The sequence below is a fragment of the Pelmatolapia mariae genome, linkage group LG8, assembly GCF_036321145.2.
Source record: "Pelmatolapia mariae isolate MD_Pm_ZW linkage group LG8, Pm_UMD_F_2, whole genome shotgun sequence".
Lineage (NCBI taxonomy): Eukaryota > Metazoa > Chordata > Actinopteri > Cichliformes > Cichlidae > Pelmatolapia > Pelmatolapia mariae.
In genome coordinates, this window is record NC_086234.1 from 121470 (window position 1) to 148894 (window position 27425).

Genomic DNA, 27425 nt, shown 5'->3' on the forward strand with positions numbered 1-27425 from the left:
AGCCGGGAGCTCAAGGGTCACTAGAGCCGCAGAGAAAGGCACAACTCCCGGCACATCATTTTCAGATCATCGCGGACTTTCGCTACTCAGGTTAAACGTAATATATAAGTTACTTAGACAACCTAAAAATGTTATTGTTGGGCTTTTTTCAGTGTTTAATTGTTCATGAGTAAATCGGTTTGGCTGAGATTAAAGTTATTAGACTAGATTAGATAAAATAAAACTTTATTAATCCCCCGGGTGGGTTCCTCCTTGGTTTTCACACAGCTGAATAAACGTCAAACAGAAAACTGATTAAACAGAAGTGTGAGACGGTCAAGAGTTTACGCCAGTGTCCTGTTATATTTTAGATAGCAAGGAGCAGACGGCCGAGTTTATTAAACTCCACCGAGACAGCGGTGACGCTAATCTGAAGGCTAGACCGTCCAATTTCACAGCTGTTTACTTCCGGCCTACCCGACCTCCTGAGGACCCGGCCCACGTAGACCGCGAAGGCCGGGTCCTCAGGAGGATGCAGCCCATGAATTTGGACACAGCTATAGTGTTCGGGAGATTTGGAGTCAACCATCGGCGGAGCTTACTGGGCTTAAGCCTGGGTCATTTTTTCAGAAGCCCGGGGTCTTTTGGAGTGTAATTTGTTTTATAGTTAGATGCCTGACTGACAACTGTATAAAACAAAAACTACACACAATATTCGAAGCACATAGCGCACAGTCCTAAATTCCCACTAATTTTGGTATGATCCGAGCTCAGGCACTAGGCGACTGAGCACAGCACTTACGCATGTGAGCGAGGGGAGAGAAGCTGCTGCCTGCGAGTTTGCTGTAGGAGAAGCAGACAGGCAGACAGAGGAGAGCTTACGTTTGAGCAGGTACCAAAGCAAATCATTCGTACTGTACAAGTAATGTAAATATGACGGTGTATCACAAAAGATATCAAACTGATCACTTGACCCATATTATGTTACTTGCTCTTCGAGTGAATCAACAAAAGGTGAAATGAAAAGCCGAACAACAACAATGCTGTTTGCTACAGAGTCTTAGCTCACATGTGTGTTTATTTCATATTCTCAGTTGTTTCCCTCCACGGCTAAACAAACTCTCTAAACCGGTTTCAGTTATGTACTGATGAACACAACAATGGACATAAGGGGCTTCTTTCAATGAAAAAACTCAGGTAGATGTTATTTTATATATTATGCTTTGTATGTTGTTCAGTATATTTCTATGCAAAACAAGAGGAATTTCAATACACAGCAGTTTATTCACAGCTGAAACCAGATATTTACATACACTTTATGGAAAACACAAGAACATTTTCTTACTGTTAAACATCAATTTAGAGTAAACTTGTTTTGTTTTAGATAAATAAATATTGAAATATCTTTTGAATTAGTTAAATGTCAGAATAAAGAGAGACAGAGCTGTCTATTTTTATCACTTTCATCAAATTTAGGAGCACATATACACTAAGTTTATTGTTCATTAATAAGAAAACTCCAGACGATTCCATTCTGAACTGAAGAAGCTTCTGATTGGTTAGTAGAGTCCATGTGAGTAAATTGGTGGCACAGCTGTGGATTCATATAAGGCAAAACACAGAGCCTGTTTCTGTGACATGGGAACATCAAGAAATATCAACCAAACACCAGGAAAAGAATTGTGCAGCTCCATAAGTGTGGCTCAAGTTTGAATACAATTTGGTGCCATTTACAATTAAGAAATACAGACAGTTTCTCTCTTTACTCTTAAAGTTAACAAATATGTTTTTATATTTATCAATCTAAAAAAATAAACATTTAGTCTGATTTGATGTTACAATTAAAAAAGTGTTTTTATCTGAAGAGGTTGTAAATATCTGGTTTCAACTGTATATTTGATGATGTTGGTGTTTGGGTTGATTGTCAGCACAGAGAGGGAGAGAGAGGGGGAGAGAGGAACAGAGAGGGGGAGAGAGGAACAGAGAGGGGGAGAGAGGAACAGAGAGGGAGAGAGAGGAACAGAGAGGGAGAGAGAGAGAGAGAGAGAGAGAGGGAGAGGGAGGAACAGAGAGGGAGAGAGAGGAACAGAGAGGGAGAGAGAGGGAGAGAGGAACAGAGAGAGGGAGAGAGAGGAACAGAGAGAGAGGGGGAGAGAGAGGGAGGAGCAGAGAGAGAGAGGAGCAGAGAGGGAGAGAGAGGGAGGAACAGAGAGGGAGAGAGAGGAACAGAGAGGGAGAGAGAGGAGCAGAGAGAGAGGGGGAGAGAGAGAGAGGAACAGAGAGAGAGAGAGAGGGAGGAACAGAGATGGAGAGAGAGGAACAGAGAGAGAGAGAGAGGAACAGAGAGGGAGAGAGAGGAACAGAGAGAGAGAGAGAGAGGGAGGAACAGAGAGGGAGAGAGGAACAGAGAGAGAGAGAGAGAGGGGAACAGAGAGGGAGAGAGAGGAACAGAGAGAGAGAGAGAGGGAGAGAGAGGGAGAGAGAGGGAGAGAGAGGGAGAGAGAGGGAGAGAGAGGAACAGAGAGGGAGAGAGAGGAGCAGAGAGAGAGGGGGAGAGAGAGAGAGGAACAGAGAGAGAGAGAGAGGGAGGAACAGAGATGGAGAGAGAGGAACAGAGAGAGAGAGAGAGGAACAGAGAGGGAGAGAGAGGAACAGAGAGAGAGAGAGAGAGGGAGGAACAGAGAGGGAGAGAGGAACAGAGAGAGAGAGAGAGAGGGGAACAGAGAGGGAGAGAGAGGAACAGAGAGAGACAGAGAGGGAGAGAGAGAGAGGAGCAGAGAGAGAGAGAGACAGAGAGGGAGAGAGAGAGAGGAGCAGAGGGAGAGAGAGGAACAGAGAGAGAGAGAGACAGAGAGGGAGAGAGAGAGAGGAGCAGAGAGAGAGAGAGGAACAGAGATGGAGAGAGAGGAACAGAGAGAGAGAGAGAGAGAGAGGAACAGAGAGGGAGAGAGAGGAACAGAGAGAGAGAGAGAGGGAGAGAGAGGGAGAGAGAGGGAGAGAGAGGAACAGAGAGAGAGAGAGAGGAACAGAGAGAGAGAGAGAGGGAGAGAGAGGAACAGAGAGGGAGAGAGAGGAACAGAGAGAGAGAGAGAGGAACAGAGAGGGAGAGAGAGGGAGAGAGAGGGAGAGAGAGAGGAGAGAGAGACCTTTAACACACCTTTATTACATCAATACTTCAACTCACAACCATAACTGAAAATACATGCCAAATCAACATATGACCAAGCCTCCCCTCCCACCATCAACCCCACTCAAATGCAATAAACACAAAAAACAAAACAAAACCAGAAAACCTCTTTTCAAAAATTCAAAACTAAATCATCATCAGTTATTTTACACAAAACTCCATTAATGCCCCAAATAGAGACAAACTCTTCAATGTTGGACACCATCTTATAATAAACAAACTCTACTTTCAAACGTGCACCCACTAACCCTTTAAACATAAGTTCTAAGTTAACAGATCCTGTCTCCTTCATTTTGTTCCTCCTCGTGAGCCATATGCTCATCTTAGCCTGACCTATTAAAAAATTAATCAAGCAAACCTTCCTACGCTGCGCTGCAGAGTACCTCGGACCCAGGATAAAGAGACCCTCCTCCAAAACACTCCCAAGGCCAGCAAGCCACTGCCGCAGCAATGAAAAGAGGCCAGCTAGCCTGGGACAGCCAAGCCACAGGTGCTGCAGTGTTTCCCCAGTCAGACAGAAAAGACAGTGGGTCCCTGTTCGTGGATCCATATGTGCCACGTGTCTGTTCGTAGCCACGGCCCCATGCACTATTCTCCACTGGAGATCCGCACTGCGTTTCTCTATAGGAGGTTTGTACAGGGACCTCCAGCTGCCCCTCGGAGATGACCCCGGAGCCAACACACCTGACCACTTCGACTCCAGAACACCAGCCAACAATCCCCTATTCAGCACCTTTACAGCCACCTCGTATATAGCCTTCTTTGAAATCCGTGACAGGTCACCCAGAACAGGTGTTCGAAAGGAAAGAAGAGAGCCTCCCTCCTCATCCTGCTCCCCAACTACAGCACAAACAGACAGCAAAGGGAAGTCAGCTGAACTTGGTTGACTACCTGCAGAGCGATTCCCCAGCGCAGCCCTCACGAGTCCAGGAAGAACACTCATGACCTCTTCCACCAGCTTCTCCAGAAAGCGCAGAGACCTGATCCCAGTCTCCTGAGCCAACTTGGCAGCCGTTTTCCACTGCCCTGCCGTCCTCAGGCCCGCCAGCTTGGTAAGACCAGCATTTACGAGGAACCTCTGCACACTAGCAGTGCTGAGCATCCTACTTGGCACCAAGGGATTGTAAAAAAGAGGCTCCTCACCAACATCACCATAAAATTGAGAACAGTCTCTCTGCACTTTAAAAACAGTCTTCCAAGCAGTCAAAACAGACTGGTAAAAAACAGAGGTCTGCGAAAGATCCATGCCAGTCAGGTCTATGAGAAACAGGTGCTTGTCATATATTAGGTCCTTCACTCTGTGAAGCAGCATAGATGCAGTCTTGAACCAGGGTTGTTGTTGTCTTTGATAAAGATAACGCTGTGCTGTCTGAAGACGGAACGCTGTGATCCGGCTGCGAAGGTCAATCAAACCCTGACCCCCCTCTGACACAGGTAGAGACAGCACAGCAGACCTGGTCCAGTGAAACCCTCCCCAAAGGAAATTAACCAGTCGTTTTTGTATCTCCTTGAGAAGAGAGGCTGGAGGCTCAACAACAGTGGCACGGTGCCAGAGTACAGAAGCGGCCAAGTTGTTAACAACCAAAGTCCTTCCCCTGTAAGACAACTGTGGCAGGACCCAAGTCCATCGAGACAACCGGGCAGCAATCTTTTCAACTACACCCTCCCAGTTCTTCCCCTGAAAAGCATCAGTTCCCAAAAAAACTCCCAAACACTTCAGCCCCTCCCTGTTCCACTGTAATTCTGCCGGTAACACTGGCTCCCCTTCATCAACCCACCCTCCCAAAATAAAACCTTCACTTCACACTTTGACCAGTTAACCTTTGCGGAGGTTGCTCGCTCATACAAGTCCAGTGTCTTTCTGAGTGTTTCAATATCACATTGACCGGTTATAAAAACCGTAACATCATCAGCATAAGCTGACAACTTTACTGGACTTCCTGCTTTGTCAAAGGTAAAACCTAAGAGTCCCTGCCTAAGATGGTGTAAAAGGGGTTCAATAGCCAGTGTGTACAACATACCAGAAAGAGGGCATCCCTGCCTAATGCCCCTCTGAGCTGGAACAGGCCGACTTAACCCTCCCCCCACTTTTAACATGACAGTAGCATTCGAATACAACAATTTAATCCAAGAAATAAAAATGTTCCCAAACCCAAAAGCTTCCAAAGTTTCAAACAAATAATGGTGATCAACTCGATCAAAGGCCTTCTCTTGATCCAGAGATAAAAACCCCACATCCAAGTCCTTGAACTTGGCCAGATCAACAATGTCTCGAATTAAAAACAAGTTGTCCATAATAGTTCTTTCAGGGACACAGTATGCTTGATCCACATCAACAATCATGTCAATACAGGTCTTCAACCTATTAGAAAGACATTTCGCAAGAATTTTGTAGTCCGTACAAAGCAAAGAGATAGGCCTCCAATTTTTGAGCAAGCCCAGGTCCCCTTTCTTTGGCAGTAAAGTCAAAACTGCCCTTGTGCAACTTGTTGGTAAGATCCCAGTGGTCATACAGTACGTGAAAACTTCATAAATGTCCTCTCCTATCAGCGACCAGAACTTTTGGTAAAATTCCGCAGGAAGACCATCAACTCCTGATGACCGACCACCGTTGAGTTGTCGAACCGCTGAAGACATCTCCACAAAAGAAATAGCAGACTCCAACACAGCCGATTCGGCCACATCCAGCCGTGGCAGCCCCACCAGCATCTTCGTCACACATTCAGGGTCACACGCGTCAGCACTAAAGAGGCTGGCATAAAAGTCAATGGCGAGCTTCCTCATTGTCGCTGGATCAGATGTCACCTTCCCATCCGGAAGCCTGAGGTGCAACATTTGGTGTGACTCTCGAACCCTTTTCTCCAGCCTAAAAAAGAACCTTGTCGGGGCATCTATTTCCTTAATAGTAGAAATCCGAGTCCTAATAAGAGCACCCTTTGCTCTCTCGTGAAGAAACTTACCCAAAGCCTTTCGCCTACTGTCCCAGGTATTATTTGTATTGTCCGTCCCACTTATAATCTCAGTCTCCAGCCTCTTGAGCTCTCGTTCTAAGTCCTCAAAGTAGTCTTTAACAGTGGCTGTTGCATGTGATGTGTATTGTTGACAAAAAAGCTTTATCTGTGTTTTCCCCACCTCCCACCATTGAGCCAAGTTGCAAAAGTCCATTTTCCTTAGTTTCCAGTGGCACCAGAAGTCAGAAAAAGCTCGACAGAACTCTTGGTCATGAATCAGCTGCACGCTAAAGTGCCAGTGTGAACAGACGTTAGAATGCATCAATAAAGAAATATCAGCAGTCACTAAATGATGATCAGAAAAACCAACAGGTGAAATCTCTGCTTTAACTAGCCTATTATTGTACGTCTGGTTGATATATAATCTATCAAGCCTAGCTGCCTTCACATTGCTCTCAGAGACTTTCACATATGTATACTGTCTGGTTGTGGGATGGAGCTTTCTCCACACATCAGTCAAATCATGCTGAAGAATGACTGTAGACAAAAGTGAGCCCGAAGGTGGGTGAGGCTCTCCTGTGTTTCTGTCAACCGAAGGGTGGGTTGTGCAATTCCAGTCCCCTCCCACCACTATTATTGAACCACTGTTTAATTTTGATAACTCATCACTAATTTTGCGAAATAATCGCACACGACCCGCAGCTGAGTTATGGGCGTATACATTCATAAAAGCAAAAGATATTCCCTTGATAGTTGCTTTTACTACCTGAGCCCTTCCCCGCTCTATCTCACAGACAGAAACATGTGACAGGTGAAGGTGCCTAGAAAATAAAATTGCTACACCCGCACTGAGGTTGGTACTATGACTTAAAAAAGCCTGCCCACTCCAACTCATTCCCCATTCCGTCTCATTATCTACAGTGCTATGTGTTTCCTGTAAAAAGAACACATCAATGTTTTTGTTCTTGCTAAGCTCCACTAAGACTGCACGCCTGTCCCTATCCCTACCCCCATTAATGTTAAGTGTACCTACTCTCAAGCTCGCCATATAAGACAGAGAGAAGAGGAGGAGAAAAAGAGAAAAGACAGTGAGACACTTCCAGAAAGACACCCTTGGTGCTCCAAACATTCTACTGTGCTTTTAAAGGAGTTTTTCCTCGTTTTTCCCTCCTCAACTTAGTCAAGATCTTTTTAAGACGGAATCTTTTCTGTTTGCTCAATTGTTCATAACCAACAACTCTTCTCAGTTTCAGAACAGATTTCATAAAAAGATCAACATCCGGAAAAAACTCTGCAACTTCCACGGACTGCATACCAAAAGTCTCATCCAAAAAGCGGTTTATATCGTCTAAGGAATACGACTGCTGATGGTCTTCTTGTGAAACAATATCAGAGCATTGTGACAGGGAATCATCTTCCAACAAGTCGTCTTCCTCATTTTCTGCACTCAAAGAACCCGAAACTACATTCGCAACACCCACCTCACTTGCAGCGGCATTGGTCTGCCCACTGTCCTGATTTTCCTCCACACTTTCCCTGACCTGTATGTCATCACAGCCATCCTCCACCTCATTGGTCCCCTGTACTACCCCCTGTTCTTCTAGCGCAGCCTGTGGAGCACTGGCTGCGACCTCCATTCTGTCACCCTGCGCCGCTAGCGGCTCGCCGATGACAGCGCTGCTCGTAGACGGCCGCTCGTCCACATCGCTACAAGCCGGCCGTTCTCCCGTACCGGCAGCGCGCTCCCGCTCACTCGCCCCACTAGCATGAGCCTCTTGTTCACGGCGCACCTCCTGCTCTTTATGAGGGCAGGATGAGCGTTTATGGCCAACATCACCACACTCAAAGCACTTCATGCTACCTGCACTTGCGTAAACAGTATATAAACCATTTTCATATCTCACTTTAAAGGACACCTCCAGTGTCTGCGAAGGATCGTTCAGGTACATGAAAGCCTGCCTTCTTAGTGACTGAACGTGCTGCAGTCTGGCGTCTTTGCAGCCAAGACGAACAACCCTGAACCCGCTAGCAAACTTGCCAAAGCGGGTCAGTTCCTTTTCAAGCAGTTCATTCGGGATGAACGGCGGGACACCGGACACGGTGACCCGCGTAGACGGCACAAACAGTGGCGAAACAGCCACAAACAAATCATCCAGAATGATCCCCCTTTCAACCAACAGGTGAACCAAGCGCTCCTCACGGAGAAAAGCCACCACAGCCTTGTTCATCCGAGAGCCATAAGTTATGTTCTCATGGCCCACCTGTTCACCAACAGCTAGCAGAACCTGCTCCACGGTGTACTGCTGGGGTGCTACCACCCTGGCCCCATGTCTGATAGACAGGGGAGGCGAACCCTCACTGGGGAGGGACGCCATAACTCAAGGAAAAAAACGGCCAATTAACTAAAATTCTTCACTCCACACAACACAATGAAATAAACGTGCCTTACCTGTTAACCACCCATAAAGCCCAAAGTTTTCTGGAAAGAAGAAACAGTCCAAACGTCCCAAACTCACTCAGCAGCTCCACGCACTCACCACACACATTCACTCACACTCCCAGCATGCAGTGCAGGAAGGAGAGGAACAGAGAGGGAGAGAGAGGAACAGAGAGAGAGAGAGAGAGAGGGAGAGAGGAACAGAGAGAGAGAGAGAGAGAGAGAGGGAGAGAGAGAGGAGCAGAGAGAGAGAGAGGAACAGAGATGGAGAGAGAGGAACAGAGAGAGAGAGAGGAACAGAGATGGAGAGAGAGGAACAGAGAGAGAGAGAGAGAGGGAGGAACAGAGAGGGAGAGAGAGGAACAGAGAGAGAGAGAGAGGAACAGAGATGGAGAGAGAGGAACAGAGAGAGAGAGAGAGAGGGAGAGAGAGAGGAGCAGAGAGAGAGAGGAACAGAGATGGAGAGACAGAGAGGGAGAGAGAGAGAGGAGCAGAGAGAGAGAGAGGAACAGAGATGGAGAGAGAGGAACAGAGAGAGAGAGAGAGGGAGGAACAGAGAGGGAGAGAAAGGAACAGAGAGAGAGAGAGAGGAACAGAGATGGAGAGAGAGGAACAGAGAGGGAGAGAGAGGAACAGAGAGAGAGAGAGAGGAACAGAGAGAGAGAGAGAGGAACAGAGATGGAGAGAGAGGAACAGAGAGAGAGAGAGGAACAGAGAGAGAGATGGAGAACAAGGACAGAACAGAGATGGAACAAGAGCAGGTGAGACACACCTGTTAGCCACATGGTTGTTTGCCAAAACTCATCAGAACATGTATCTAGTACCTAGTGTAACTTTTTAGATTCCATTTGTTACTTTTCAAATTCTATATTTATTAAGTTTTGCAGGCTTGTTTGCACAACAAGGCTAAATAATTATATAAACTTTTCTGAATCTAAGGCTACGTTCACACTGCAGGTCTTAATGCTCAATTCCCATTTTTTGATCAAATCCGATTTTTCTGTCTGCTTGTTCACACTACAAATAAAATATGACAGCAAACGCGCTCTAGTGTGAACCCTCAAAGCGGCCCGCATGCGCAAAAGAAGACGTCACACACAACGCGCTCTGTTTAGACCCAGAACAAACAGTATTGTTTGACTGATGGCCTTAATATAAAGACTTCGGACTTTACGTTTCCCAATTTTGCTTTAAGTTATAAAGTTATTGTGTTATTTACATATGGCCTAATAATGATCCTTATTGCTGTTTTAGAGAGGAGCGGTGCTTCAAAGGATAGTTGCAGATTTCTGTCAGAATCTGCAGATTATACAGTACAAATAAAATGTTCACGTTTCTCCAACGTTGTCTTCCCAACAGTTTCACTAACATCTACACTGGATGGACAGGAAGCGTTCACGATGTCTTCTCCGGCGCTGATAATTGGCGTCTGTCTTGTGTCAGTGACGTAAAAGACGGATTTAACGCAACTTGACCATTCAAACAGCAGTCGCTTTCTAAAACATCAGATGTGTATCGGATTCAGGACCACATACGAAAGTGACCCAGGTCGGATTTGAAAATATCGTATTTGTGCCGTTCACACTGTCGTACCATGATCGGATATGGGTCGCATAGGGTCAAAAAAGTTGGATTTGATGCGCTTTCGCCTGCAGTGTGAACGTAGTCTATATAGTGTACTTTGGTAGAATTAAAAAATAAGTGTAGTGCAGGTCTATGATGATTTTTAGTGCTACTATCATCTAGTTTTAGATGATAGTATCCAGCATCTGATAGCATCTAATTCTGGATCAGTTCTGGGTCTGGTTGAATTGAGGTTTAGTCCTCGTGTCTTTATACAGCCCTGATTTGTTCTGCCTTGCATATATGATATATATTTTTTTCCTATATGAAGTCATTCTTTTCTGAACAAAACTGAAAACAGAGCCTAATAAATCTTTCAGTCATTTCTAAACCCCCCCTCCCCATCCCACATGCATACTACCCTTTAGGGCTAAGCCCCGGGTGTATAAAATGTCTGGCTCCACCTCTGGAGTCAACAGTATCCATGACACACAACGTAACATTCGATAATGTGTCATGCGCAAAAGCATCAGCTCTAAGAGCCGTGCTTAGAGAGTGCTTTGTAGTGAATCAGAAGAGTCAACTCCCATTGAGCGAGAGCCGGCTCCTCACTTGATTTCCTTTGGCTGCTCAGCTCTCACACAGTGGCTCAGCTATGCTCCAATCCCTCCATATTGTGGCCAATCACATGCGAGGATATAGGATAATATCATTGTGTGAAAAACAGAGAGGGTGAGAGACGCGACAGTCAAGTGGAGCGTGCGTCTGTCCTCTCAGTAAGTGAGTGAGACAGCGGTGAGGATGGCTGTGCGAGTGCATCGCAAAAACACATAAATATGCCCGACACCCGTAAACGAAGCAGCATCTGGCTGCAGTTTAAAGACTTCTTTGTATCGGTCTTGGTCTCGTCTCAACTTGGTCTCGGTCTTGGTCTCATCTCAACTTTGTCTCGGTCTCGGTCTTGGTCTCGTCTCAACTTGGTCTTGGTCTTGTCTTGGTCTCTCGATACCCTCTGGTCTTGGTCTTGACTTGGTCTCGGTTTAGGCGGTCTTGACTTGAACTTTATTTTATTCATAAAGGTTAGTTAGTAGAGTTGCCAACCGTCCCGTAAAAAATGGAATTGTCTCGTATTCAGAGAAAATATTACACGTTTCGTATTGAGCTGAGAAGGAACACAGTTTGTCCCGGACTTCAGCAAGAATGAAAAAAGACACAAAGCTGGAGTTATTCTGCGTCTTTACGCTGCCAGCTGCCTCTTCTCTCATTCTCTCCCCCTCCCTCCCCTGTTGCTACTTCAATCATGGAACTGATCATGATCAGCTGATCGGCTTTTCTCTCTTGTTTGTTTATCGCCCACTTTGCGCCAGAAAGAGGAAACCAGCGGATGTCGCGCTAAACAACAGCAGCACGTTTAAGCTTTATCACCTGTTGTTAGAATTTATTTAATAATAACTAGTATCAGCTGATGCTTGCTGGAGCCACAGCTGTAAAAGCTGCTGGTCATATCGGTTTAGATATGTGGCAGCTGATAGAACTGAAAAGCTCGACTCTGTGGGGTGAAAGTTTGCAGAACTATGAACGCAGCTGGAATCCACAGCTGTGCGTGTTCATGGAGCTGCATTTTCACCTGCTGGACATCACTACCTGACAAGTTTAACTGTCTTTAGAACATTGCAGAGGCCTTATTGACAGTATTTGGCTCTACATATCTGTGTGAGCAGATTTTCTCCCACATGAGTGTCCTCAGGTAGCCGTCTGAATGCTGGACACTCGGAGACCTCTGTCTCTGAGTGTGAGACGAGAGATCAGATTAACATGTGTATCTCTGTATTAACAAACATGCCATATTGGCCCAGTTTATTTTTCTTATCATTGTTGTGAGGAGACCATAAATAGCATTTGCATTTTCTGTTGTACAGTTCATTTGCTGTTATGGAGGTTTTTTTTGTTTCAAAATAACTGATAACTATTCGCTGATAGCTGCCAACATCTGCTAACAAATATAACTGTAGGCATCCACACTATTGAGTTCCTGTTCCTCTTTATTCTTTATTGTGTGGATGCCTCAAGGCATCCACACTATTGTTTTCCTGTTTCTCTTTATTCTTTATTATTGTGTGGATGCCCTCAAAGGGCTTCCACACTATTGAGTTCCTGTTTCTCTTTATTCTTTCTTATACTTTATTATTCTGGTTGCTTCCGTACGTTTTTCGGCGCTTAACTACTTCCTCAGTTTTCAGCCGATTTTCTCAGTTCAAACTCTATACTGTTCTGCTCTTTCTGCTCTTTCCTGCTATGACTTTTGGTGTTTATTACTATTATACTTTTTAAAATATTACACTTTTTTCCTTTAATTTGTCCCATTGAAATGAATGGAAAACTTCCACAATTCTGCTAAAACTTGCTTGTTTTTGAAACTTAACTACTTCCTCATACTTTCACGTAGAAACTCCATTCAAACTTTAAAATGTTCTCAGATTATTGGGCTATTCCTGTATGATTCAGCTTTTTCAGATCTTCTACCATTTTAATCCTTTACCTCTTTATGTTTTCAGTTGCAAAATTGTGATTTTTCAGAAAATACATGCGTTGTTATGGTTGCTATGCAATTAACTCAGAGTGTGCACTTGTCCTTTCTGAATTTTCTCTTCATGTCTGAACAACTTCTTGCTACTCGCTCAATTTCCACTCAACCCCCACAAATTATACATCAAAACGTAGGTATTTTTGCTGGCTTTCAGAAATTGTCACTATCATTCTTGTGGAATTTACAGATTTTTTGCAAATCTCTTCAGAGCAACACAAAGTTTGAAAACTCTCCATAGAAAGTCAATGGAGAGTTTGTTCAAAATCAGCGCTGGATTTCTCTAATGAGAGGCATTTTCAAATTGTCATATCTCCTTAACGAAACAAAGTGGAGACATGAGGCTTGTGCCAATATATCTTCAGACACTCCTGATGCTCACAATTCAAGAATTTTTTTCTCACCTATTACCGTTCTGAGATGAGTTACACTTTTTTGAGGGTAGGAAATTCGTCATTCGCTCAGATTTCTTCAGATTTCAAACTCTGGAAATGCAGCACTTTTTTCTCTCATCATATCTTTTTGATGGATTTCCACAGAGACCTGAAAATTTCCATGACTGTTCACCAAACCCTGCTGTTTCCTACGGTGAAAGAATGATTTTGATGCTCCATATAGATTTAGAGTTACAAAACGTTGTTTGAGGGCAAGTCAAGGCAGTTTTGCTTTGCCTCTACTCAGTTACAGTGTATTACAAGTCATATATCTTCAATAATTTATATTTTATCTCTGAATTATGAAGACCTGCAGATTCCCCCATCTCTTCTGAACAAAACGGTGTCAAAATGAGCGTTCTAGCCCCTACGGTTAGGAAATTATGGCCATTTGTTCGAGGGGAGTCCTGAATGTGAGAAATACACCAAAGAAGACTCATACTTCTCTTTGTCTGTGTGTGTAAGTGCTGATTACAGCAGGTGCAGCCAATTTAGCTGACCTAGATATACCAAGCCCAGACTCTTAACAGCCACTGTTCCCTTTAGGCTCTGTGTATGTGTGTGTGTATCAATATTTCTCCCATGTTAAAGTATTACTCCTCCATAATAGTATTTCTGCTAAATCAAAGTACTTCTACTACATCTTAGTACTTCTGCTCAATCATAGTAATTCTGGGAAATCATAGTATTTGTGCCAAATCATGGTTTTTGTGTCAAATCATGACATTTCTGATATGTTATAGTATTACTAGTAGGTGGAGGTATTTCTGTTATGTTATAGTATATGTGCTGAATATAGTATATCTGCCAAATCATAGTATTTATCCCAAATCATAGTATTTATGCAAAATTACAGTATGTCTGCTAAAAAGCAGAAATAGTACCTTTTAGCAGAAATTTCTGTCAAAAGATATTATTTATGTTAAAACATAGTATTTCTGCTAAATCATAGTATTTGTGCCAAATCATAGTATTTGTACTAAGTCATAGTACTTGTGCCAAATCGTAGTATTTGTACTCAATCATAGTATTTCTGCCATATCATCGTATTTGTGCCAAATCATGGTATTTGTTTTGCCAAATCATGGTATTTGTGCCAAATCATGTTATTTGTGCCCAATTAAAATTTCTCTTATGTTATAGTATTACTACTAAGTCGTAGAATTTCTTTTCTGTTATAGTATATCCGCTGATATGTTCCAAATCATAGCATTTATAGCAAATTATAGTATTTCTGCCCAAACATAGTATTTCTGCCAAATTGTAGTATTTGTGCAAAAACATACTATGTCTGCAAAATCACACTATCTGTTATGTTATAGTATTACTACTAAGGCATAGTATTTCTACCTAATCATAGTATTCCTTCAAAATCATAGTATTACTGCAATTTCATAGTATTTGAGCGAAATCGTAGTATTCATGCAAAAACATACTATGTTTGGAAAATCACAGTATATATGTTATGTTATAGTATTACTACTAAGGCATAGTATTTCTACCTAATCATAGTATTCCTTCAAAATCATAGTATTACTGCAATTTCATAGTATTTGAGTGAAATCGTAGTATTTGTGCAAAAACATACTATGTTTGGAAAATCACAGTATATATGTTATGTTATAGTATTACTACTAAGGCATAGTTTTTCTACCAAATCATAGTATTCCTTCAAAATCATAGTATCACTGCAATTTCATAGTATTTGAGCGAAATCGTAGTATTCGTGCAAAAACATATTGTCTGTTAAATCACAGTATATCTGTTATGTTTAAGTATTACTACTAAGTCACAGTACTTCTGCCAATTCGTAGTATTTGTACTAAATCATGGTACTTGTGCCAAATCATAGCATTTTTTGCAAATCATAGTATTCAAACCAAAACATAGTATTTGTACGAAGTCATAGTATTTCTTCTAAATCATAGTATTTCAATCAAATCTCAGTAGTTGTGCTGAAACGCAGTAATATTGCCAAATCATAGTATTTGTACTGAAACATAGTATTTCTGCCAATAAGAGTATTTCTACTAAATCATAGTACTTGTGCCAAATCATAGTATGTCTGCCACATTGTGCTAGTTGTGCAAAAACATAGACTGTCTGCAAAATCATAGTATATCTATTATGTTATAGTATTACTACTAAGTCGTAGACTCTCTATTTTGTTATAGTATCTCTGCTGAATATAGTATATGTGCCAAATCATAGTATTTATAGCAAATCATAGTATTTGTGCTAAAACATAGTCATTCTGCCACATTATAGTATTTGTGTAAAACCAGAATGTCTGCAAAATCATCATATATCTGTTATGTTATAGTATTACTACTAAGGCATAGTATTTCTGCCAAATCATAGTATTTGTACTAAATCATAGTACTTATGCCAAATTATAGTATTTGTACCCAATTATAGTATTTGTGCCATATCATCGCATTTGTCAGTTCAACTTATTCAACTCTTCTCAACAGCCCAACACCTCTTCTTCACCCCGTTTCAGCATAATTTTGAATTTTTTCACCCCTTTTCAGCACAAATCCCAGATTTTTCAGGTGTTTTCAACAGAAATCTCTTTTTAGCAGACATTCTGCTGATTCACCTGTTTTCAGTGCCACGTTGTACTTCTTTACCTCTTTTCAGTAGAAATTCTGCTGATTCACCTATTTTAAGCAGAATTTTCAGCCTTTCACCTCTTATCAGTACAAATCTCAGTATCTTCTGCTAATTTCAGAAGAAACCTTTTCACCTCTCCTCTTTTCAGTACAAATTTGAACTTCTTTACCCCTTTTAAGCTGAATCTTTGCCTTTCCACCTCTTTTCAGCAAAGGTTTCTGTTTTTTCACCAGTTTTCAGCAGAATTTTTCAGTTTCTTTACTGCCATACAATTTTTGCAGCATTTCAAAGTTTTCAGTCATTTTCAGCAGACAGCTTCAGCGTTAAGGCATCCACACAGCATTTTCGCAGGAAATGCAAATTTTTCTAGTTCTGGTTGCTTCCGTACGTTTTTCGGCACTTAACTACTCCCTCAGTTTTCAGCCGATTTTCTCAGTTCAAACTCTAAACTGTCCTGCTCTTTCTGCTAATGCCAGCTATGACTTTTGGTGTTTATTACTATTATACTTTTTAAAATATTACACTTTTTTCCTTTAATTTGTCCCATTGAAATGAATAGAAAACTTCCACAATTCTGCTAAAACTTGCTTGGTTTTGAAACTTAACTGCTTCCTCATACTTTCACCTAGAAACTCCATTCAAACTTTAAAATGTTCTCAGATTATTGGGCTATTCCTGTGTGATTCAGCTTTTTCAGATCTTCTACCGTTTTAATTTTATACCTCTTTAAGTTTTCAGTTCCAAAATTGTGATTTTTCAGAAAATACATGCGTTGCTATGGTTGCTATGCAATTAACTCAGAGTGTGTGCTGGTCTGTTCTGAATTTTCTCTTCATGTCCGAACAACTTCTTTCTACTCGCTCAATTTCCACTCAACCCCCACAAATTATACATCAAAACGTAGGTATTTTTGCTGGCTTTCAGACAATGTCACTATCTTTATTGTGAGATTTACCGTTTTTTCGCAATTTGCCTCGAAGTGACACATGGTCTAGTTACTCCCCATTCAAAGTCTATGGGGAGGTTTTGAAATTCAGAGCTGAAATTCTGTAACGGGAGGCATTTTCAAATCGCCATATCTCTTAAACAAAGCAAAGTTAGGACATGAGGCTTGTGCCAATATACCTTCAGACACTGCTGACACTCACAGTGGAAGCAGTTTTTACAATTATCTTACCGTTGAGCAATGAATTACGTTTGTTTGAGGGGCGGAAATCTGTCCTTCTCTCAGTCTTCAAACTCTGGAAATGAAGCCGTTTCTTCTCTCGTCATATCTCCGCGACGGAGGTACAAAGAGCTATGAAAATCGCAGTCACACCAAAGTCCGCTGATTCACCTAGTACAAGAATTATGCTGCTAACCCTCCTAGTTTTTAAGTTACACGACGTTTTGTAACTCCAAAAAACGGCGCATTTTGCCTCTCACCGTGATCTATTTCTGATTGCTGATTGTTTTTCAGCCGCCCGCCCCCTTTCCAGGTGGCGCAGTCAGTAATGACACGGCTCTGCAGCTCAAAGGTCGTGGGTTCAATCCCACCTTGGTCAACATTTTTTCTTCACTACAAATTTATACACTATCACAGACCTGTAATTTATATTGCTAATTTTTTTTCACTACAAATGAGTAGTGCAAAAACATACTATGTCTGCAACATCACAGTATATCTGTTATGTTATAGTATTACTACTAAATCACAGTATTTCTGCCAATTCAAGGAGGCTGACTGTTACTAAGTGCATCAGTGTACATAGGTCATCTCTTGTGTTGGAGTGCCCTCTTGTGGCGCCTTTTGGGTAGTGCCTTAGTAAACGTGAACACTGCAAAGAAGTGGTATCAGACTGGTTTGTAGTGGAGGAATTTGTTGCCAGTTTCTTTTATCTTTAATCCATATTCATGTTGTAATGTAGTAACTTTTGTGGCACAAATACCACAATATGGCAGAAATACTATGTTTTGGCACAAATACTTTGATTTGGTATACTTTAGCTTCTTCACCCCTTTTCAGCAAAATTTTCATTTTTTTCACCCCTTTTCAGCACAAATTCCAGCTTTTTTGGCTGTTTTCAGAAAAACAAAGTCTTTTCAGCAGAAACTCTGCTGATTCACCTCTTTTCAGCGCAACGTTCTGCTTCTTTGCCTCTTTTAGGCAGAAATTCTGCTGATTCACCTCTTTTCTGCAAAATTTTTTTTCTTTTGGCCTCTTATCAGCACAATTCTCAGCAGCTTCTGATAATTTCAGCTGAATTGTCAGTCTATCCACCTCTTCTTTATGAGAATGAGTTTGGCTCAGTGAGATGAGTAGATGCCTTGAGACCAGGAAGGCCAGGTTCAAATGCTGCTCATGGCAAAATTTCTTTTCAGCAATAATTTCTCCGTCTTTACCCCTTTTCAGTAGAATCTTTGGCTTTTCACCACTTATCAGCAAAAATTTGTGCTTCTTCACCTGTTTTCAGCAGAATTTTCAGTTCTTCACCGCCATACAATTTTTTGCAACTTTTTGTTTTAGCTCAGTGACATGAGTAGCCGTTCTCAGAGCGGGAGGCCTGTGTTCGAATCCCGCTTATGGCAACATTTTTTTCAGGTAACAGTTAAACTTATCAACACAAATTTCAGCTTCTTCACCCCCTTTCAGCATAATTATTAGTTTTTTCATCCCTTTTCAGCAAAAATTCCAGATTCTTCAGCTGTTTTTTGACAGAAACTTCAGCTTCATTACCTCTTTTTAGCACAACGTTCCGCTTCTTTTCAGTTTTTTCACCTTTTTTTAGCAGAATTTTCAGTTTCTTTACCTCTTTTCAGCAGAATTTTCAGCTTTTTCACCTCTTTTCAGTTACCTGAGAACCAGTTTGGCTCAGTGAGATGAGTAGCCGCCTTGAGACCAGGAGGCCCAGGTTTGAATCCTGCTCATGGCAACATTTCTTTTCAGCAGACAGTTCAACTTTTTCACCTCTTTTCACTACAAATTTCAGCTTCTTTACCCCTTTTCAGCAGAATTTTTGGCTTTTCACCTCTTTTCAGCAAAAATTTCTGCTTCTTCACCTGTTTTCAGCAGAATTTTCAGTTTCTTCACCTCCTTTCAGCACATAGTTTTATTTCTTCAGCTTTTTTTCAGCAGATTCCACTACACGGCATTCACACAGCATTTTCGCAGGAAATGCAACTTTTTCTAGGTTAAAATATTTCTGCCAAGTATTATTTTTCCTCTTCATTATTGCAGTTCTGCTAAGTAATTACATTTTTGCTAAGTTCCTATGCTTATGCAAAGTTATTACCATTGTTGCAACTTTTCAGCTATTTTCAGCAGACAGCTTCAGTGTTACAGCATCCACACAGCATTTTTGCAGGAAATGCAAATTTTTCTAGTTCTATAAAGTTGTTCTATATAGCGTGTAACTGTTCATATAGAGTGTTATTAAATTTATTGCTAATGCACATTGACTTCTGTGGAAATTTTAGATGGCACTCATCATCAGAAAGGTTGCCGGCCCCTGGTCTAACAGATCTTCAGGATGAACATGGATCTGGTCAAGCATTCAAAGATTTCCTCTCACCTTTATCCGTATTTATCAGAGAAAATGAAAAAGAAAAGTCAGGGCGTGCTCTCCTGAACTACCTCTCCAACCGTTTGCACCAGCAGAAATGCCAGCTGATGAAACTGTAATGTTGTGTAACTCTGGGCATGTGCAGTAGAGGTTCAACCTACAGGAAAAACACCGTTTTGGACACACCAAACTGCTGGATGTGGAGGTTTTACACCCACCAAGCACCAACATGAAGGTTTTGCCTCTTTCTCCAGACGTTAAGGTCAGAGCTCGAGGAGGAGATACGACCTGCCTGTCACTGTGAGTGGAGACTGTATCACAGCTGTGCCTCCTGCTGGCTCTCTATGGAGTACAACTGTTCTACTATATAGTTTACTCTACCTCTGTATGGCTCTGATTGGTTCTTTGATTAGCTTGAAGACACACCCCTTTATTGCAGGATTCTAGCCTAGAACCAATCAGAATGCAGATAATATTCTCATTCATCTGCCTCCTCTTGGTTTTATCCTTCTGTAATTTTTCTGCGTTTTAGAAACTCAACAGTTTGCATGTTACCAGTCCTTGCTGCTTCAGCGCGGATTCCAGATCTGAAACTCTGCTCTGGTATCGACTGATCTCACTCAGCAGCTGCTCTCTGGTCTGAAACACAAAGAATACAACCGTCAACCTGTTAGTGCCTTGCTTCATTGCAGCGAATGCAGCCCTCTGTGCCCCCACCGGGGTCACCTTGATCTCCTTCTCTGCATCGTAGTTTCCGCCACTCGTCTCCGCTAACAGAGCATATGCTCGCTGCAGCGCTTGGTACTCCTGAGTCAGCTGACGGTAACGAAGCTCCGCCTCCTCACGCACGCATACCTAAAACACACAAAACCCCAAATTCAGACCAGCGAGTCAGAGCAGTAACTGAAACAGTCTCAAGCTCTCATTGTTGCTGTCATCATGAAACGTAATACAGATAGCACAACCAATCATGCACAACTACACACATATCAGCCAATCAGACACTTGCAAGTCGCTGCTGGACGTATAAAAAACATGGCTAATATCGTACCACTTCAGAATTAAAAGCTATTTCAGAAATAAACTCAGTCATCATCTCCATCAGCTCTCTTTTTAATTTAACGACTCTATTAGGACTGATGCAGTTAACTGTTTATAGATCAGGGGTGTCCAACTCCAGTCCTCGAGAATTTAGACGCATCCTTGGTCCGACACACCTGAATCAAATTTATGGCTTGTTACTAGGCCTTTGCCAAACTTGATGGAATGCTGAAGAGGTAATCCAACCATCTGATTCAGCTGTGTTGGAGTAGGGATGCATCTAAAAGCTGCAGAACTGTAGCTCTCGAGGACTGGAGTTGGACACCCCTGTTATAGACACTGGCAGCTTAAGCAGGTTACACCTTAAAAAGTACCTGAAGGATGTTTTGTTGTTACTATTTGAATTATTATTTAAAATCTAGCAAAGGTGGATCTTTGAAGGTTTTGTCTTTCTGTCAGCTCCCCATCAAAGGCTAAGCGCTGTCTGTTCCAAGAGTCAGAAACTACCAGCTGTTTCCTTTTACATCCCACTGGACTTAAGAACACGTTTGGATGTCCTCACCTTTGGAAACAGTGTGTGTGTGTACGTGTGTGTGTGTGTACCTCATCTGGTTCAGTATCTGGAGTTCTGTCAGTGTGAAAGGACAAAGACGAGCCATCAGAATCCACAGACGCCTCTTCATCATAGCCATAAAACGTCTCAATGACCTGCAGGCAACACACAGAGACACAACGTAGTTCTGAAAACCCACCACAAAGTGGCATAACACCATCAAGACATCCTTCATTTTTCTACATCACACCCAGTTCAGGATGCTTTACAGATCATCAGAGATCTGATTTCTGGTCCAGAAGAGCTGGCCAGAGTTGGTCCAACCAGCTCTCAGTATGTTCACATGAAATCATCGAAATCTGATGATTGGGCTGTAACCTGATTGGTCAAAGCCAATTACTGATGGAGCTGTGACAGGAGAGGACTCTGAATTAGTGAACACTGTTTAGTTTGTGACCTTTTAATATTTCAATCATTATTCAGAAAACACTGAATGTCTGTTACCATGGTGACTTAATTTAAGGAGCTTGTAAAAACACAAGCGACTGGACTCGTTTAAGTTTCTTGAAGATGTTTCATGTTTCATCCAAGGCGCTTCTTCCGTTATAAAACCAAATAGTGGAGAGTCCCTGGTAGTGGGAGTGTCCCTTATATTGATCATTACCCTCATCACAGGAGCCAAACTGTGAAAAAAGGTGTGGTTGCTATCAGCAGAGGTTTAGCTGAACCATCGTGAGACCCTGCCTCACCCTGTCATGTGACCTATTGAGATCAACTCACCCATGTGAATGGGTGTTAAGGTGTCTGTGAAGGATCTCAGAACTGGACTATAGATGGCAGACAGTTGGTGTCGTAAGCCCCGCCCTCTGTTCAAAGATAGCCGTTCACAGTGGACATAGATGCTTCTTTTACTCCTCTTTCAAACCTGTCTTCTCTGTCCAACATGTGAACATTTGCATTCTTAAAGCAGTGACCTTTGTCCTTTAGTACAGCCGAGTCTTGTCCCGTTGAGGTGGCTCTTCTATGCTGTGCATTTATAAAGTGGCTGTTTGGTGTCTCCAGTGTAGAGGTCTGAGCACTCCTCCCTACACTGTACAGCTACACTACGTTGTTGAGTTTGTGTTTGGGATGAACCAGTTTGTGTGTGAGTGTGTGGCTGGGTACACTGGGATGTCGTGCTTGGAGAAGACTCTCCTGAGTTTCTCTGATAAACCTGTTACATGAGGGATGACAGTTGTTCTGTTTGTCCTTCTGATCCTCCCTAGCTGGTGTCTGACCGTCTTTCCTGTGCATCTTTGTTGATTTGACGAAAGCCCAGCTGGGATAACCACATGTTTATGAGCTTTCTTTACATGTGTGTTCCTTTGTTTCCCCTTCTGGCTTAGAGGGAATGTTTTTCCCAGCGTTGCAGGATCCCGATTTCCCCAAATTTGTGTTCAAGAGGGTGGTGGAAGTCAAGTGGGGTGTAGGTACTGGTCTGTGTTTGTGGGTTTCCAGTAAATGTAAACGTTGAGGTTTCCATCCTCCTCAATGTGCCATAAATAGCCCCTACACATCGTTTCTACTGACGACAACATTAAGCAGACATTAAAAAAAAGTTGTCACCTGGCGTTACAAAACACCCTCTCAGTTGACCAAAATTGGAGGTCCAAAAATGACTTATAAAAGACGTCGCTCCAACTTCACTTTGCGTAGTGGGATGCACATTCAGTCTGAGCTGCTGGAGCTTTACAGCAGGGCTTCATTTGCTGCTTTCAGGAACAAGCTGTACACAAAAAATCTATCACACTGAAAGCATTCTGCACATGAAAGAAATGCTGAGGGTCACCTGCTTCTGACCAGGTAAGCTGGTCAGCCTCGGTTTTCATGGAGATTCAATAGGTAAACAACTCGCTAAAGAATTAACCTGGCTTCGTCATACAACTCTCTGCACATCTCTTACACACAAACAAAGAAATACTGGGGTACAGGCCTGGCCTCACCCTGCAGGCTCTGAAGGTCCGTTTCCTCCTCACCGATTCCTGACGCCGGTACCTCAGTAACATGTCTCTCTCCTACAGACAGACAGACAGCAGCATGTTTCACTATTAATAGAAAGATCTTACTCTCAGGGTTATCACTGATTCTATGCATGTTAGATACAAAGCTCACAATCCATCATACAGGACACACCAACAACTGTATTAACACTGGTACTATTCAATACTTACAATCACATTCTTCACATAACCAGCTGTCTCCAGAGCCTGTAAACACAAACTAAGTTTTATTAAAGTGAAGTACTGAACTGTAGTACAAGTATAAATGTGTGAGTGTGTGTAGTACTAGTAGTAGCAGTAACAGTATTACTGGTAGTCTGTATGGACACAGCTGCTCACTTAATGGGTTTTTTTCACATTGTGGTTTCTCACTGGAGGCATCAAAACTATGAATGAACACATATGGGCTTATGTGTGTCCATCCATCCATCCATCCATCCATCCCTCTCTTCCACTTATTCAATTCAGGGTCGTGGGGGGGCTGGAGTCTATCACAGCTGTCTTAGGGCAAGAGACAGGGTAGACCCTGGACAGGTCCACAGTCTGTCACATGGCTAACACATAGAGACAGAGAACCATTGACACTCACATTCATACCTATAGGCAGTGTAGTAGGAAAAGCAGAATGCACAGGAGGCAAAACTGAATCTAACAGAAAACAAGCCTTTATTGTGGCCGATGAAACACATTAAAAAATATGCAATAACAAACAGAAAGAGAATTAACAAAACCTAAACTGGGAGAAACTAAAACTGATTGGTAATGAGGGAAGTGGAAACACAGCTGACATAAATGAACGTGACGCCAGGGGAGACAAAACTAAGCACACTGAACATGGAACAGAAGACTGTCAGAATGAAAGATGGAAAATAGTGAGACGGGTTAGAGTGAGAGTGTGGCAACAGCTTGAGAGAAGGATCAAGAGGGGGAAAAGATGTAACAAAGGTCGAGGGAGACTAAACACAGGGGACATGGCAGACACACACTGAAGACATGACACTATAAACATAGTGGGGAGACACAGACATGGGAGGGACCTGAACAGCCAAGAACAAAATAGGGAAACATACATAAAAACATAGAACTAACTGAAGCTTCAACTAAATAACTACACAAGCTAGAACATAAACAACACCACAACTCAGAATGCTGGGTCAAAGACCCAGAACAACCATGCAAACACGGGGAGAACATGCAAGGTCCACACAGAAAGATCCTGGCCTGATGGTGGAATTGAACTCAGGACCTTTTTGCGGTGAGGCAACCGTGGTAACCACTGTTTCACCTTGCTGCCTTACGGGCCTAAGCAGTAAACAAAAAAGTGTGACATAACTCAAAACTTAGCGAATTCTTAGCAGCTGTTTGACCATAAAGGCCTGATTCACACAGATGTGTCTGCTACTGGAGCTCTGTGTGGCATCTGTCTGGGCTCTGATCTGAGCTGCTGTTAACTTGTGATTTCTGAGGCTGGTGATGAATGTATCCTCAGCAGCAGAGGGACTCCTGGTCTTTCCTGGGGCGTCCTCATGTGAACCAGTTTCATCGTAGCGCTTGATGGTTTTTGCGACTGCACTTGGGGACACATTCAAAGTTTTAATAATGTTCTGGACTGACTGACCTTCAGTTCTTACAGTAATGATGGACTGTGGTTTCTCTTTACTTAGCTGATTGGTTCTTGCTATAATATGAACTCTAACAGTTGTCAAACAGGGCTGTCAGCTGTGCACCAACCTGACTTCTGCACATCACACCTGATGGTGCACACCTGTGAGGTGAAACATGTCAGGTGACTACATCATGAAGCTCACTGAGAGAAGGCTGAGGGTTTGCAGCGCTGTCAACAAAGCATAGGGCGGCTACTTTGAGGAATCTAAACTATAAGACATATTTAGAATTATTTACCCATTTTTTTCTTTGCCACATAATTCCACATATCTTGCTTCATATATCCGATGCCTTCTGCGTATTATCTACAAGCTAAAAGGTAGTAAAAATAAAGAAAAAACATTAAATCAGAAGGTGTGTCCAATCCTTTGACTGGTAATATATATGTGAGAGAGAGTGAGATAACTGAAGCCATACCAGCTCGTCCAGATTAATAAGGTGTTGAGGATGCATTCATGAGAAGTGGGCTACTAGAACAAGGAGGCATAAGAGGGCAAGAGATGAGAAAAGGGCACTTTTGGAATGATACTACGCAAGTAACCCCAGGGGTTGAATAAGGAGCATGTGGGACCTATAGAACCTTCCATTCCCAGCATTCAGACTGACGGCAAAGCCACTAGTAGCTCAGTGTTCCAACATTTGGAAGAAGGAACTGCTATCACAACTGGAGATCGATGAGGTACAACACAAGGTAGTCAGGTCAAAGGGAAGTTATCATCACCCCCATCTGAGATTGACTACCAAGCCCTAAGGACAACAGAAGAAGCATTGAGTGCAAGAGCAGCTGACCTGAGAGAATGGATTATGAGATGTGGGCGAAGCTGGAATCCTGGACCCTCCAAAGCTGGTTACCAAGACTACGTGAAATACCCTCTGAAGGTCTACTAGAAGATGTTAATGCAGCATTATGGACAATCCCTACTGCGACCATCAGCAAACCTAATCAGCTGATCTACAGCAGCGAAGTAGTGATCTCGGAGCTGCTTGGCGACAAAATGAACAACCACAAGGAGCAGTATCTCCCATAGAGAAGGAGACTAGATCATAGCAGCACACAGGGAATTTAAATGGACTCTTTCTTCTATAGCGCTTTTCTACTCTCCCAGAGTACTCAAAGCGCTGTATACAACATGCCTCATTCACACCCACTCATAGAAGCACTTCTAAACTCAAGTGCAAACTAACCAACATTCACACTCCGATGAATGCATCGGAGGGCAACTTGGGGTTAATGTCTTGCCAAGAATATTTGTCATGCAGACTGGGGAAGCCAAAATTCAAACCACTAACCTTCCAATCAGTGGCTGATCTGCTCTACCACCTGAGCCACCGCCACCTGAGCCCATTTAGCCAACTATTGGAGCTGCTGAAAAGTACGATGAAGAAAGGCGGACCTAAGAAGTACGGCAAACTGTCTTTTCACTTGAAGAGGTATACCAGAGAGATAGAAGGCAGGAGAATAAAGCAGCTCTCCTTCCCTGAGCCATCCAAGGCATACTCTCAGTGGCAGGAGAACAAAGCATCAAAGCTGGACACAGAGCAATACTGAGAAGGACGCAACTCATAATTGCTAATCTCAGTGGCTAGTAGACCGAGAGCAGACCATAGCAACTTCCCTGAGCAGGGTGGAGTAACAATCACAGTGGCAGACAACCAAGAGAGCTGCTACTCAACGTGAGAAACATGTTGAAGCAACATTTGTGGTGATAAGGTAGTGTGTGTATGGTGTTGCATGTCTATAACAGGGATTAAGGTTTGCATGTATGTCAGGTGGGAGGTATTTAATGAGTGAGTGGGAAATATATTCACCTGGTTACCAGTCTGGCGGCATAGGCAGTAGGGAGAGTGCATTTTTTGTTGACTGTGTTCATTTGTGCATGTCAGTCACCTTGCCTCGTTTAGAGTGCCTTAAGTAGTTTGCATGTGCTCAGGCTTGGCTGCAATTTAAATGGATTACTGAAATGTGCAATAAATGCTCAAGGGAAAATGTTTGGAAGCCGGATCGTTTGTTGGTCTGTTTACAGTAACAGTAAGCAGTACTCCCTACTTAGCCTTGGACTGGCTCAATTTATATCAAGTCACTTCAACACTCGCTACGGCTGACTGAAGGCTGGAAGGTCCTGATCCACAAGGATCCCCAGAAAGGACCAGTTCCATCTAACTACCAGCCAATAACCTGCCTCAGTACCACAGCTAAGATGAACAGGCACATGACTCAATACATGAGCGACTGGCCAACCTGTGCACTGCCTGGATTGACTACAAGGAGCCTATGACTCAATTCCCCACACCTGGATCCTGGAATGCCTAGAACTAGGGGCTGTTCGATATAACGATATATATCAGATGACGATATAAAAACTTCTATCTTTTCAATTTACGCTATCGTTTGTTTCGTGGTGTCGCAAAATGAACTGTTTACGACAATATTTTTTCATGGTTTTGATGGTCACTGTAGTGGCTATATTAATTTCTTAAAGTTCTCTCTTTCTCTTATATTTAATATAACCACACTACGGACAGACAAGCGCCCGTGTCCGCTTGTTTATTTTCCACATTAACCTTTCACAATAAAGCTCAAGATCCTGTTGAGACTTTTCAAAATAAACTGAATCACGTGAAAGAGTATGCAGAGTATTTATGGATGAGAAGCAAAAAAGAGCCGTCAGGTGCTAAAAAAATAAACCATAGACTCAAACGTTAGAACAGGCTTTCCCCCGCAGCACGCCGTGTAATAAATACTCACAAAGAAAACGGCGGCCGTTACAACTTATGTCTAAAAATGTATCGTTTCATGCATCGGGTAAAACACTTGACTCCATGTACACAACGCC

General features: G+C 42.6%; 1 protein-coding gene across 5 annotated transcripts in view; it reads right to left on the reverse strand.

Moving 5' to 3' along the window:
* The window catches only part of jakmip3 (Janus kinase and microtubule interacting protein 3), a 66201-nt gene that overhangs the window by 12456 nt on the left and 26320 nt on the right, over positions 1-27425 (reverse strand). For all 5 annotated transcript variants that reach the window (XM_063482359.1, XM_063482358.1, XM_063482357.1 and 2 more), the window contains 5 exons: positions 23098-23133; positions 22870-22941; positions 20938-21042; positions 20020-20148; positions 19849-19932 (listed from right to left, as the gene is read on the reverse strand). In XM_063482359.1, coding sequence (XP_063338429.1) covers positions 19849-19932; positions 20020-20148; positions 20938-21042; positions 22870-22941; positions 23098-23133 — 426 coding nt within the window. The remainder of the gene's footprint in view (positions 1-19848; positions 19933-20019; positions 20149-20937; positions 21043-22869; positions 22942-23097; positions 23134-27425) is intronic.